Here is a 14,896-nt window from a genome sequence, read left to right on the forward strand (position 1 = left end):
TATATTCAGATTTGCTTGTTGGTTGCATGATTACGTAGTTTAATGCCTTCTCCCCATTTTTCAAAAAGAAGTTTAGCTGTTGGCCTTTTAAAAAGATATTTGCTCCTACTCATTAAGGAGTAACATGCAGTTGTCTGCTCTGAAGTTGATGCCTGTTACAGCAGCAACCTCATACGCTAGATTGAATAGCCTCATAGGATTTCCTTACTGTAATCTTTTTTTTTAATTAATTTCAATGAATATTTACAGAGATTTTGGATTTCCATTCATTCATTGTTGCACAACTGTAATCTTAATGGGAGTAGATTACGAAGTCTTTTCTTCCATGGAGGTACCGTTAGTGTGAACTAACCAACCTTTTAAATAGCAGCCAAATGCTTAACCATTATACTTCAGAGCTTCTTAAAAATATAACATGCATACACAAATACGTTAACAAACACATGCATATTCTTCCTGGGTTCTAAGCTTTCAGCATTTTAAATTATTGCTTTGAAAGCAGAAAAAGTTTTTTTAAGTCAGTCTAATTTAAAAGCTGTGCCAACTTAATAGCAAGAAGCTTATCTACATGACTTTGATATCCACCCCCCCTCGCCCCAAATAAGCTTTCATCTTTGAAAAGAGTAATTCTAGGAGTTTAGAGATTGAAGGTGTTTGGAAACCATTTTGTCCTCTTTATGATAAGTCAATGAAGTCCATAGATAAGTCAATGATGTACAATAGAATAATAAAGCTATTTGTATCTGAGGGACTTCTGCATTTTTCCCTCCCCCTACTCTTCCATAAGAGAGAATTCTAGTGGCTTAGTGGTAAGAAATTGGGCTAACAACACAAAAGGTATGTGATTCATATCTACCACATGTTCTGTGGGAAAAAGATGGACAATCTGTGTAATTGACTGCCTCTGAAAACATGCTGGATGGTTGGCTGGAGTTGGTTCCAACTCAACAGTACATAAAAACAATTTTCATAAGAGAGCTCTGGTGTCCCAACCATAGGGAGTTACTCTGTTAATCCAAAGGCTACACCTCTGTACCAGCTCAAATCCATCAGCAGACCCATGGGGAAAAGATGGCAGTCACCTCCCATGCAGTGTACAACTTTAGAAAACCTTTTAGAGGGTCAGTTCTAACTCCATGACAATGGCTTTGACTTTTGACTCTTCTATAAAAGCAAATGTCTTCAGATTTAAAAGTGAGATACATTTATTTTATTACAATTACTTGAAAAGATTATTGGTTTATGAAAAAGAGAACTGTATCACTTGTCCCTTTCCTCCTCTTCATTTATTTTGACAAGTAAGAAATGATATTCTAATGATGCTGTGATGTATTTTGACTGTAGGATTTTAAAGTATGTCTTAGTTTATATGTCGTCTTAGAAAAAAGATATACAGTGAAAATCAGAATGGTGAAAATTAAAATTTTATTTAGAGTGAAAATTTAAAAAATGATACTACAAATGTTTGTAATTTATGATACAATCTAATGTCTTATGTTTTTTTAATGTTTTATTTTGTTTTAGTGTAATTGTAGTATTTGTGGAAATAAAACCTTTCCTCTTAAATACACATCAACTTGATGTTGAAATGTTCCAATTTTGCTGAGGCTTCATTGGGAAGGGATTTCAGACCAAGCTTTATAAAGGGGTAAATAGAATTTCAGCAAAAGGGGCCTTTGTGGCCCACCCATTATTTCTTCAGTAAAGACCCGGTAAATTGCTTCTGTGTACAGTGTTGTAGGTGCTGTTGAGTTGGGTGCGACTTATGGCAACCCTATGAACAACAGATCTCATCCGTCTCTTGTCCTGTGCCATTCTCTTCATTTCTTAGGTACTTGAACACATTACAGCAGTCACTGTGTCACTTCATCTTGTTCAGGGTCTTCCACTCTTTTGCTGACCCTCCCCCTTTCCAAGCATGACACCCCTCTTTAAGGAATAGCCTGTGAAAACCCTATGAGACACCTCTACCCTGTCACCTGGGGCTGCATGAGCTAGTCAGTTCTGTAGCATCTAACAACAATAATTTCAGCATCAGAGGGAGAAGGGATGTTTGAACTTAGAGTGGGCAATATGAAAAAGGCATAGAGAATTGGAGGAAACCGGCTAGATTATATAAGCAAAATATGGTGTTCAGCTAGTTGATTTGAATGCAGAAATTTCCAAATAGTCTGTGAGCTAAATGAGTTGCTCCTCTTTACATTCAGCCTGATTTTTACATGTAAGAATCAGCCAGAAATTGGATTTTTAATGTGGAAATGCATAGTTCTTAAATATTTAAAATAAAACAGGTTTTTTTTTAATCTTAGGTGCCATCAAGTCGTTTGTGACTCATAGCGTCCCTATGTACAGCAATGTTAAATGCTGCTCTATCCTGTGCCAACCTCACCATCACTGACACACTCATTTCCATCACCCTAATCACAGAATCGATCCATCTCATCGAGGGTCTTCCTTTCCTGCGCCGTCCCTCCACTCTCCCAAACATGATGTCCCTCTCCAAGGACCAGTCCCTCCTCACAATAAGCCCAAAGTATTTCAGACGAAGCTTCAGAATCCTTGACTCCAAGGAGCATTCCGCCTTCACCCTCTCCAGGACAAACTTGTTCATTCTAGCAGTCCATTGTATATTCAACACTCTGCTCCAGCACCACAGCTCAAAGGCATCTATTCTCTTTCTGTCATCCAAGAAGGGACCCCTCATTCAGCCAATAGACTTCTGATTTTGTGATCTTTTGATAATAGAACTGGTCCTCAAATTAGAGATCTTGACCAGCAACCTTAGGGCACCTGATGATTATTTATAAATAAAAATCTCAAGATCTCACTTCCTGATAAATCTTAAACTAAGAATAGGTTCAGTAATCTGTATTTTAGCAAATTCAGTGATCATGGTACAAAAATAAAATTTGAGAACCATTGAAGAAGTATTTTGGAACATAACTTGGTACCTAAATCACACTTGTTAGGTGGCATTGAGTATGAATTATGTGACACTACCAACAGTTCTGAACTCTGCCCTATCTTGTGCCATGCTCATCATCTCTGATATCGTCTCATATACTTTGAGTTTGTTAGGATGATAGTCATTGGAAAGGAACATCATGCTTGGAAAGGTGAAGGGTCAACAAAAGAGAGGGAGACCCTCAATGAGTTGGACTGATAGAATGACTACAGCAGTGGGCTGATGTACGTCAGAAATCACATAACACTTTCAAATGTTTTTTTTTTTGCTGAAGAATGAATAAGGTTTTGAGAGCTATACATTTGAAAATTAATTGGTGCCAGTTGGTAGATTACTTTAAATGCTGTTTTTAAAGTCAGATTTAACATTATACAATGAGAAGCCATTGGAAACTTTTGATAAGCAGAATAAGATTAGAAGCATGATTATAATGGACGTGGTAAATGGAGCATGCAGAGAAGGGCATTATGAGGAAGGAGCCCTTTTTGTCACATAGTAGCTGAACTTTGAGCTACTAACAGAACAGTTGGTTTGAACCTGCCAGCTCCTCCATGGGGGAAACGTGAGGCAGTCCGCTTCCATGGAGACCTTGGAAATGCTGTGCGACAATTTTGCTGTGTAGTGTTGCTATGACTTGGAATAGACTCAATGGCAATGTTTTTATTGTTTTTAAATTATACTGAGGAAATGGGGGGAGCTCTGGTGGTCTAGTGGCAAGGAGCTGCAACTACAATCCCAGAGGTGAACGGTTCGAATCCACCAGATGCTCTGCTGGGTAAGGAGCGACAATCTCCTCCTGTACCAGTCAGATCTGATTTGACGGTACACACACACACACACAAAAAAAAAATTATACTGAGGAAATGAAATTAATAATTTAGGTTTAGTTTCTGATTATAGAAAAAACAAAGATAAAGTTGACTTTTTCAGTACTATTTTAGTTTGTAGATTTGCCAAACTGGTTCAGAGGAAACAATTATAGATCCATTATTAGAGTTAAAAATTTTTACTATAAAAATTATTGCACTTGACACAGAAACATGTAAATGCATTTTCATCATGACTTTGTTGAAAATATAAAGAGCATTATGAGCTATAAAAATTTTTAATTATAAAAACGAATATATACCTATGATTTTTTCATTGATTTGTGTTATGGCTTTCTTTTTATTCTAATGAATCTTAAAATTCTCATTTGAGAACACTTTTAAAAAAAAATTTTGTGTGTGTGTACCGTCAAATCAGATCTGGCTGGTACAGGAGATTTCCCCTCGTCCAGCAGAGCATCTGATGGATTTGAACTTTACATATTTTTAAGTACCAAAATTACACTTACTGCAGTCAAGTTACAGTAGCATATGATGCTGCTTCATTGCATAATTCTCCCTCCAATAGCATTCCAATATATAGTTACCCAGTTCATGAGAATTTCTATTTAAAGAAAATGTATGTGATACTAGAATCCATTTTGGAGGCCAAATATATTCGTATTCTATAGAATAGGTTAGAGAAATTCTGAGTCAGACTTTTTTTTTTAGTATTAAAACTTGCATTTGGGGAATATGTAACCAGTGAACATTAGCAGTTTTTGTTGAAAACCAGTTTTGTTAAGGTGAAATTGTGCAAATAAGTAGCCATGTACAGTGAGGTCCTGGAGCGCAGTCATACCCCGGAGCACTGGGGCATGAGCTTTACCTGTGAAATGCAGTGCTATGAAAACAGAGAAGAGTGACTTTTAAAATGCTGCCTTGATTCCCTAGAAATTGAATACCTATGAAAAGTATACTGAGTCAGAAGATAATTTTATCTAGTATTTTTGTCATTTAGATATTGGATAGACTGTTTTTGCCACCTTTCTGTCTTTGTATGTATGAACTTCAGTGCTACGTGGTTGTTATTAAAATTTATATGTTAAAATGGGAAACAAAGAAAACAAAACGTCTTTAATGTCTAACAAACGGCAGCTGATTTCTTAAAATATTCAAAAGAAGTACTTTTTTTTGTACATCAATTTGATGTTTCACTTTTGAAAGATTCTATCTTGACTTACATGAAAATGCTTAAAATGTGAATGATTTTTCTGTGTGCGTTGTTTCTGAGTAATGTAAAATTTTAAATAGACATGTTTAAATAATTTAGTCTAATAACTTGTGTTTGATGTTTACTATACATAATTGTGGCTGAGTACTTTGTTAATAGATGTTCTTTTAAATACAAAATGTAAGATATTTGTATCCTTGTGTGCCAGAAATGAAGGAATTCAGTACTACAGAGGTAATTTTGATAAGACATTATTGAAATACATTTATTTAGAAGATTATATTATAATAAATGTGTAATGTATCATATTAAAAAATAATGGTTTTTTTTCTTTTCGTATGTTAAGACTCATAAATTCTCCAAAGCAATGAAATACTTGACTATAAATACTTAAAAAACCTAGATGAAATATAAGACCAAAACAAATCCATTTTTGTTGAGTTGAATTTCGACACATAATGACCCTATAGGATAGATTACTACAGTCCCATAAGTTTTCCAAGGCTGTAATCATTCTAGCAGATGGCTGTCACATTTTTGTCCCAAGGAGTGGCTGGTGGGATCAAACTGCTACCCCTTCAGTTAACAGCTGAGTGCTGTTAACTCTGTTACCACAGAGGCTTTTCATGGTTACAGTCTTAAAAATAAAAGTAAATATGTAACATGACAAGTGTGATTTTGAGAAGTTGATTCAATATTGTATGTCTTGAAATTTTTTATTAAAACTGGGAGCTATCATTTGAATGCCTATTTTAAGTGAGTTGCATTATAGATAGTGAAAGTGAAAGAAATAAAAATACTACCCATCATGATACATATTAGAATTACTAATAGATCTTTGGTGCTTTAAAATCCTGTATGAATTTGTGTGTTCACAAAGATTTTTTCCTTCTAACATTTTTATGAAAAAATTTCTCAAGTATAGAGTTGATTTTACACTGAGCACTCGTGTGCATGTGTGTGTGTACACATACACACACATACCTGCCAACAAGGTTCTATAATTAGTATTTTGTTGTTGTTGTTTGGTGCTGTCGAGTCATAGACGACTCATAGTGACCCTATGAACTAACGGCCTGAGCACTGTTCATACATAGAGTTTCCGGAGGCAAGCCATTTCGGAAGTGGATGCCGCTCCTGCTTCCAGGCTTGATTTAGTCAGGAAGCTCCAGACAACACTGTCCACCATGGGTGCCCATTACCACGATTGGCACATCACTGTCACAGGCTTCAGCATCAGCAACCACGAGTTACGTCTGTACATCAACACACAGACCAGTGCTATACCACCTAGAAGAATGTTTGACAGAAGACAATTTGAACCTGGCCGAGGGCCGCAGATAAAAATCACCCACCTTCGGCTTGGTAGCAGAGCTTCCTTTCCACTAGGCCAACGTAGTTCTCTTTGTCGTTGTCGTTGTTGTTTGGTGCCGTCAAGTTGTAGACAACTCATAGCGACCCTATGAACGGACAGCCTAAGCACTGTTCATACATAGAGTTTCTGGAGGCAAGCCATTTCGGAAGTGGATGCCGCTCCTGCTTCCAGGCTTGATTTAGTCGGGAAGCTCCAGCCAAGTAAATTTAATTATTTTATTACGTATGTATCCATTTTTCAGTTTACTTTTTTTTTTATTAGCACAAACACATTTAGTTACTAACCAAGGAGATGATTCTACTTAAACCAACACTTTGAAATAGCTGCATGTAAAATGTGGCAGAAAGAAATGAACACAGTAGTGGGGGAAAAACAACAAAGTGAAGAAGCGGTATGGGGATCTGCTCATGGAACTGAGCTTGTTCATTCTTATAACTAATTCCTTTCCAAAGCAAAAATGGAATTTTTATTCTACTTTTTCATAGATCCGAGTGCAGGTGACATTGTTCATAACACATTCCACCACTAATTTCCCATCTTCCAACTTTCTGGTGATTGTGCTCTCCTTCCCATCCCACTCCTGGCGCGGAACCAAGGCACCATCGGTAAAGTTGCAGACACTGAGTTTTTCTGCCATCGGCTGTAGTTTCTTAAAACTTTTCTCGCAGGTTACAGGAGAATTGTGTTGTTTTCAAGGTGCTTTCGGTTTTCACGATGAGGGCTTTGCCATCAGAAGTGATGATACAATCTGGCTTGGCCATTGAGCCCATTTTCCGCAGAGCCATTCCCACTCCCAGTTCCTTCATGTACTCGTCAAAGCCTTTGCTGTCTACCAGGCTCCATCTTCCTACCAGCTGCTGAACGGGTGGCCGTGGTGGGCACTGAGTGGAGGGCGTGCAGAGGAGGCAGACCAGGGTTGGGCGCGGCGGGAGAGCGCAGCGTGTGGATGTGCTGCGCCGCCGCCACCGTTTGTATCCAGTTTACTTTTTTTAAGAAAGCATTTTATTTTTGGTGAAAATAATACACATCAAAGTCTGCTCCCATTTAACACTCTGCACATTATCTGTAGTGAAAACGATTTCAGTTCACGTTGTGCACGTTTTTCCTATTTCTGTTCTGATTTCATTCTCATACTTTAGACTCACTGGCCCTAAACTTCACATCTGTGCTTTGAAACTGCTTTTGTCCTTTTGGGCTCATAAAAACATATATTTAAAGGACAATATTTAAGGATGACGGTCTTTACTTTTTGAGCTAAATGTGTGTGTGTGTGTGTGTGTGTGTTTTGTTTCAAGATTAACTTCAGGTTTTAGTTTTGTCTCAAGATTTGAAGAGTAAGAGTACTGTAAGCCCAAATCCTTTGGGTATTTGGACAGCTGTTGCACATCTCTTTTTTCTTTTGGGATCCACCTATTGTGCCTCTCACTCTCCCTTGATAATAGTAACCAGGCAACATCTAGTCATCTAGTTCTTACTAGTTTCAGGGAAGAAAAGCAGTGGTTCATTGAGTTCACTGAGAACAGAATACAACAGTCCCATAAATTAATATAATATTAATGAATTAATAGTCCTATAGTTGCTTCTCTGATGTTTAGGTTTCCTTCCTCTGTTATTTAAAGCAAATAGGCTTTGTGTACCTAAAAAATACATTTTAAAATAAGTTTTCCCTAATTATCTTCTTTTTAAGTACTTAACATGAGTATTATTAGTTGTTGTTGTTAGATGCCATTGAGTTGAATACCGTTCATAGCAACATTATGACACAGCTGGTCTGAACACTGTCCTATCCCATGCTATCTTCACAATCTCTGATACACACAAATCCGCTGCAGCATTCACCATGTCAACACACCTGATCAAGAGTCTTCCTCTCTTTCACCTCTCCTCCACCTTTCCAAGCGTAATGTTCCTCTCCAAGGAATAACCTCTCCTAGCAACATGCCCAAACTATGTAAGATGAAGCTTCATCATCTTTGCCTCCAATGAACACTCTGGCTGCACCTTCTCCAAGATACATCTGTTTGTTCTTTTGACATTTTATGGGATCTTCATCATTCTTCTCCCACAATACAGTGCAAAGGCATAAATTTTTCTTGTCATCTTTAGTCATTGTCCAGCTCTCAGATGTATACCAAGTGCTTAAAAAGACCATGGCTTGAATCAGATGCACCTTATTAAACTGACATCATTGCCCTTCAGTAATTTGGAAAGGTCTCTGACTGGAGACTTTCCCACTGCAGTACGTTTACTGATCTTTTGATTACTGTTACCAAGTATATTGATTGTGGATCCAAGTAAGATGAAGTCATTGACAATCTCAGTCCTTTCTCTAGTCATCATGATGTTGCCTGTTGGTCCAGTGGTGAGGATTGTTGTTTTCTTGATGTTGTGATGCAATCCATACTGAAGGCTGTAGTGTTTAACCTTCTATAGCAAGTTCTTCAAGTCTTCACTTTCAGCAAGCAAGGTTGTGTCATCTTCATAAAAAAGGTTATAGATGAGTCTTCATAAATTCTGATGTCACATTTTCCTTCATAAAGTCCAGCTTCTCAAATAATTTGCCCAGCATACAGATTAGAAACAGCCCTGACACACAGCTTTTATAATTTTCAGCCATGCTGTCTTCCCTTGCTCCGTTCACATAACAACCTCTTGGTCTAGGTATAGGTCTCACATAAGCACAATCACATGTTTTGGAATGCCCTTTCTCAGTGTTAGCTATAATGTGTTATGATTCACATAGTCTATAAAGCACAAATAGACATTCTTCAGGTATTTTTTGCTTTCAGCTGGGCTCCATCTGACATCAGCAATGATATTGCCACAGCTTCTAAATCCAGCTTGAATGTTTGACAGTACTCTGTCCATGTACTGTTCTAGCTGTTCTTGATTGATCCTGTGAAGAATTTTGCTTGTATGCAATATTAATGATATTGTAATTACCATATTCTGTTGTATCACTTTCTTGGGGATGGGAATAAACATTGATCTCTTCCATTCAGTTGGCCAGGCACCTGTCCTCCAAATTTCATGGCATAAACTGGTGAGCATGTCCAGGGCTGCATCTGTCATTTGAAACATTTCAGTTGGTATCCCATCTCTTCCTGGTGTCTTATTTTTTGCCAGTGTCTTCAGTGGAGCATGAATACCTTCTTTCAGTATCCTTGGTTCTTAATCATTTGATATGTCTTGAAATCTTTCAGTATTGGCCAATTCTTTTTGGTATATTAACTCTGTATTTCCTCCGTCTTCTTTTAATGTTGGAATTCACTATTTGTCTTTTGGGTAAAATTTGACTATAATGAATTTCTTAGCTCTTACATGTACCATCTGATGAGGTTTGACAAATGAATACACGGGTGTCACTTGAATCCCCTATTGAGATTTAGAATGTTACCGTTACTCTAGAAATTCCCTCATCATTTTCCTAGAAAATTCCGTGGTACCTCTTCAACCTTGATTCTTTGTGTGTGTACCGCCAAATTGGATCTGACTGGTGCAGGAAGAGATTGCCCCTCCTTCTCCAGCGGAGCATCTGGTGGATTCAAACCGCATACCTCTGGGATTGCAGTGCAGCTTCTTGCCACTAGGTCACCAGAGCTCCAGATATTCTGAATCTTCTCTTCCACCCTCAGCACACTCCCTTTGGGGCATGATCTAGTCCAGGCTTGGAATTGCCAGGTTAAGGAAGATAGCATTCTGCAGTACAACACTTTAATGGACTAAGCCACCAGAGCTCCTTTCAGATGTAACTTTGAAGAAATCATCTGATCTTTCCCCAATGTGGCTGTACCATTTTTTGTTTGTTGTTGTTGTTGTTATGTGCCATCAAGTCACTTGTCACTCATAGCGACCCTATGTACAACATCTCTAAACCCTGCTTTATCTCTTGCCAACCTTATTGTGTCTGACACACCTATCCCCATTACCCCAGTAACTGAATCAGTCCATCTCATGAGGGTCTTCCTCTCCTGTGCTGTCCCTCCACCCTCCCAAGCATGACATCCCTCTCCAAGGACTGATCCCGCCTTGCAACATGTTCAGAGTATGTCAGACAGAGCTTCAGAAAACTTGCCGTCAAGGAGCAGCCTGTCTTCATTCTCTCTAGAATGAACTTGTCTGTTCTCCTAGCAGTCCATGGTATATTCAATACTCTTCTCCAGCAACAAAGCTCAAAGGCATCAACTCTTTTATATCATCCCTAGTCATTGTCCAGCTCTCTGATGCATAGCAAGTAACGGCAAAGACCGTGACTTGTATCAGGTGCACCTTAGTCTCCACACTGACATAGTTTTTCCTCAGTACCTTGGAGAGGTCTCTGACAGTAGACATTCCCAATGCAATTCGTCTTTTAATTTCCTGACTTTTGGTACCAAGAGTGTTGATTATAGAACCAAGCAACAATAAATGAGGGGTTTTGTTTGTTTGCTTTCCTATAAAACTTTGCATGCTAATTTGGTTAACAACACATACTGTCACTATGAATCACAGGTGACTTGACGGCACATAACTCATAGAATTACTTTCCATGACATCAGCTAATATGTATAAAAGGTTTAGAAGAGTACTTATAATGTAGAACTCCCCTCTAAACTATCATTATTAATATGACTATCTTGCTCCTGTTACTTTTCTGTTTAGTTCCATTTTCAATTATATAGGTTATAGGACAAGAGGAAAAGGAGGTAATACTTCCAAAGACTGGAATAAATATAACCAAGAATTATGAGATTTACACTACTTGTAATACAGGAAAGCAATAACTTGTTATCTCTCAGACTAAACACACCTACAATATCACTATAATGAATTTTTGTTTTGAAACTTGGTTATGATATACTTCTCCCTTACAATAACTATACTTACTAATCAATATAAAAATAATGGTCTGTATAAAAAAGAAGAAACTTGAATGTCTCTTAGGTTACAGTATCTAAAATCATGCTTTCACCAAAAAAAAGGAAGATATCGAGGTAATAATTTTCATAAATAGTGTAGATTCTCTCAATCAATGATTGCTACACATAGTCATTCTGGGGCTGGGTTAATATTGATTTCCAAAATTTCAGGCTGTGAATATTTTTATTTTACTTGAACAATTCCAAATTTACTTTTCAATTTTCAATGGAACAAATGGTTTGAGGTATTTCAAATAATCAAATTCAGTAAAAAAATATGACTATAGATTCTATTTCTTGATTTTTAAAATGACTAAACTTATTAGAACTTTTCAAAGACGTTATCATGTAACTGGAGCCCTGTTGGCACAGTGGTCAGGATATTTAGCTGCTAACCAAAAGGTCAACAGTTCAAACCCACCAGCCATTCTGCAGAATGGGATGATCTACTTCCATACGTTTTTATAGCCTTGGAAACCTTATGGGGCAGTTTTAGTCTTTCCTCTTGGGTCACTATAGGGTTTGGGCATGTTGCCAGGAAGAACCTGTCCTTGAAGAAAGACAGCATACTTGGAAGGGTGTAGGGACAATGCAACAGAGGAAAGAGAAGGACTGGTACAGTGACTGTGCCAGTGAGGATAGGTGTGTCAGAGACAGTGAGATTGGCTCAGGATAGGGCAGAGTTCAGAGCCATTGTTCACAGGGTCCCTACAAGTTAGACTCAATGACAGTGGGGCTTTTTTGTTTTATCATGAACCTAAAATATAAATTTAAGACTGAAATATAGTCTCTATTACACTTATAAACAAGCATTTTCTTCATTCAAATTCTCATGCCTGTTTTATGCTTATAAACTGGCATGAAATTTTGAAATTGTAGTAATTAAGGACAGATTTAGACAGGGCCATCTGTAAATTGTTAGATTTGTGAATGTTGGAGTTTTCAGACAATATTATATATGTTTGGTTTAAATAAATGGGTATTTGTTATTTTGTCAGGTACATCCTTTAAATATAATGTAAAATTTGGCTTTGATCACCATCAAATTAAAATTGTGTTATGAAGAAGATACTGTTTACACCTACTAACCTGGTTAAGATGAATATTGACACAAATATTGTACATGATTATTTGTAGCAGTTTTATAACCAAAAGGTAGAAAAAACCCACTGTCTTTCACATTTCCATTCATTAGGATGCTGTGCCACTGGGTGGATTCTGTCTCATAATGATGTTTATAGGACAGAGTCCAATTGCCCCTGACTGTAATTCTTATGGAAGGAAGACAGCCACATCTTTCTTTGGTGTGTCAGCTAGCAGCGACTGCTGACCTGTACTTAACCACTGTACCACCAAGTCTCCTTAATTGATAATCACTAGTGAAAAGCAGCAAGCTATTGATAAGGGCAACAACTTGGAGAAATCTCAAAGACAATATGCCAAGTGAAGGAAGCTAGTCTCAAAAAAGCTACACGCTGACCTTCCTCCATATCTCCTTTCAGGGTGGGAGGTCCGTCCCTTGGAGAATGTAACCTTCTAATAAAATCTAATAAAATTACTCTTTTATCCTCAAAAAACCCTCCAAAACCCCAAACCCTTCATGCTGTTTAATTCTATTTAAACTCAGAAAAACCAAGGAGTTGTGCTGCCAACCTAAAGACATGTGGTTTGAATTCACCATCCTGCTCCAGAGGAAAAAGATGGACAGTTTCCTCTCATATGATTTACTGCTTCTGAAAATAGGCTAGACCACATCATCTATGGGTCTATTCTAATGCAACAAAATACACCACCATAAGAGTGATAAGAACAGATCAGTGGTAGATGGGGGTTTTTAGTGGGATGAAGCTGTGCTTAAAGAATAGTAGGAAGGAGTCTTTTGGGGTTGTGGAGCTCCTGTGTTGTGGTTGTAGTGTTAGCTAAAGAGAAACTATGCATGTGTTAATATTTGTAGATTAGCATACCAAAATAAAAGTCAGTTTTGCTATGTGATAATTTCAAAAGTAAAAATATAGTTAGAAAAAATTGATAAAAATAATACTGCTATGAATCAGAGCTAGACAGTGACTAAAGATGACAGAAGAATTGAAGCCTTTGAATTCTGGTGCTGGAGAAGAATCTTGAACATATCATGAACTGCCAAGAAGACAAATAGGTCTGTCTTGGAGAGAATGAGACCAAGTTTCTCCTTGAAGGCTAGGACTTTGAAGCTCTGTCTCACATACTTTGAGATAAACTAGTGAGATAAACCATTTTATTATATTTTTATTTAATGACATAGAATGCATATTCCCAAAAAATATGAAAAGAGAGGATTAAAAAACTATACACCATATTTTCTGGTATAGTAGAAACACATTATCCTTTAAATCACTATCCAAAAATAACTCTTTGTCCACACACAGTCATTATGGAGGGGAAGCCAGGCAATTGGGGCAACTGCGCTTAAATCCCACTTGGCTCCTGTTTGGAGTTACAGCAGCTTGAATCCTTTTTGGGACTGATGACTTCTTTGAACTAGGCACTAGGGGTTGTCACCTGCTTAGAAATTCTGACAGCTGATTCAAGCCAAAAGAAAGAATTTATTTTCTCAGGAAAACAAAACACATTTTGAAGGCTATGAGGATAAATTGAAGATGTTCTTGTTGTTTGTTAAATGCCGTCGAATCATAGAAGACTCGTAGAGACCTTATGAACAAAAGACCTGAACACTTGTGTAAGTTTCATTGTTTCTCCAAGTTCATGGAGTTTCTGGAGGCAAGCTATTTTGGAAGTGGATGCCACTCCTGCTTCCAAGCTTGTTTTAATCGGGGAGCTCGACCAAATACTGTCCACCATGGAAGTGGATGCCACTCCTGCTTCCAAGCTTGTTTTAATCGGGGAGCTCGACCAAATACTGTCCACCATGGATAACCATTATTGCATTTGACACATCACAGCAACCAAGAATTACCTCTGTACAACAAATGGACCGACCAGTGCTATACCGCTTAGAAAAAATGTTTGACCAAAAACAATTAAAACCAGGCCTGAGGGCTGCAGATTAAAATCACCCACCTTTGGCTTGGTAGCATAACTTTCTATCCACTAGGCCAACAGAGCTCTTTCTATGACTCACAGCAATTCTATCACCAACAGATCTAACCTCTGCCCTATCCTAAGCCATCCCCACAATCCAAGACATGTTCAAGCCCATTGGTACAGTCACCATATCAATCCATCGTGTTGAGGATTTTCTTCTCTGACCTTCCAGTTCTCATCATGATGTCATTTCCCAGGGATTGGAAACTTAATTGTTGTTTGTTGTTGTTAATTTGGAGATAGTGACATTTTCTAAATCTATGAATGCTGATGATGGAAATATCAACTATCTGAATGAGAGATTTATTAACCTGACTAGAAGTCGTGCAAGTGGTTTTTAGAGACATTTTGTTATTGTTGTTAGTATCTAGAAATAGAATTGCCAGAAATAGACGTATGTTTAACTTTATTTTTAGTTGAAAACAACAAAAATTTGTTCTCTCACAGTTCTGTAGATTGAAAGTCCAGAAGCTTTATAATGTTCAGTGTACAGTTCTCTTTTTTGTTTGTTTTTTTTTAAAAATTTATTATTAATTT

At 37.5% G+C, this 14,896-nt stretch overlaps 1 protein-coding gene across 1 annotated transcript in view; it reads left to right on the plus strand.

Moving 5' to 3' along the window:
* Positions 1-14,896, plus strand: part of RAD54B (RAD54 homolog B (S. cerevisiae)) — a 90,363-nt gene that overhangs the window by 21,807 nt on the left and 53,660 nt on the right. Inside the window, exon 3 of the mRNA XM_006884626.1 lies at positions 7,217-7,351. Coding sequence (XP_006884688.1) covers positions 7,217-7,351 — 135 coding nt within the window. The remainder of the gene's footprint in view (positions 1-7,216; positions 7,352-14,896) is intronic.

Source organism: Elephantulus edwardii, unplaced genomic scaffold (assembly GCF_000299155.1).
Source record: "Elephantulus edwardii isolate Elephantulus edwardi_28Jun2011 unplaced genomic scaffold, EleEdw1.0 scaffold00036, whole genome shotgun sequence".
Lineage (NCBI taxonomy): Eukaryota > Metazoa > Chordata > Mammalia > Macroscelidea > Macroscelididae > Elephantulus > Elephantulus edwardii.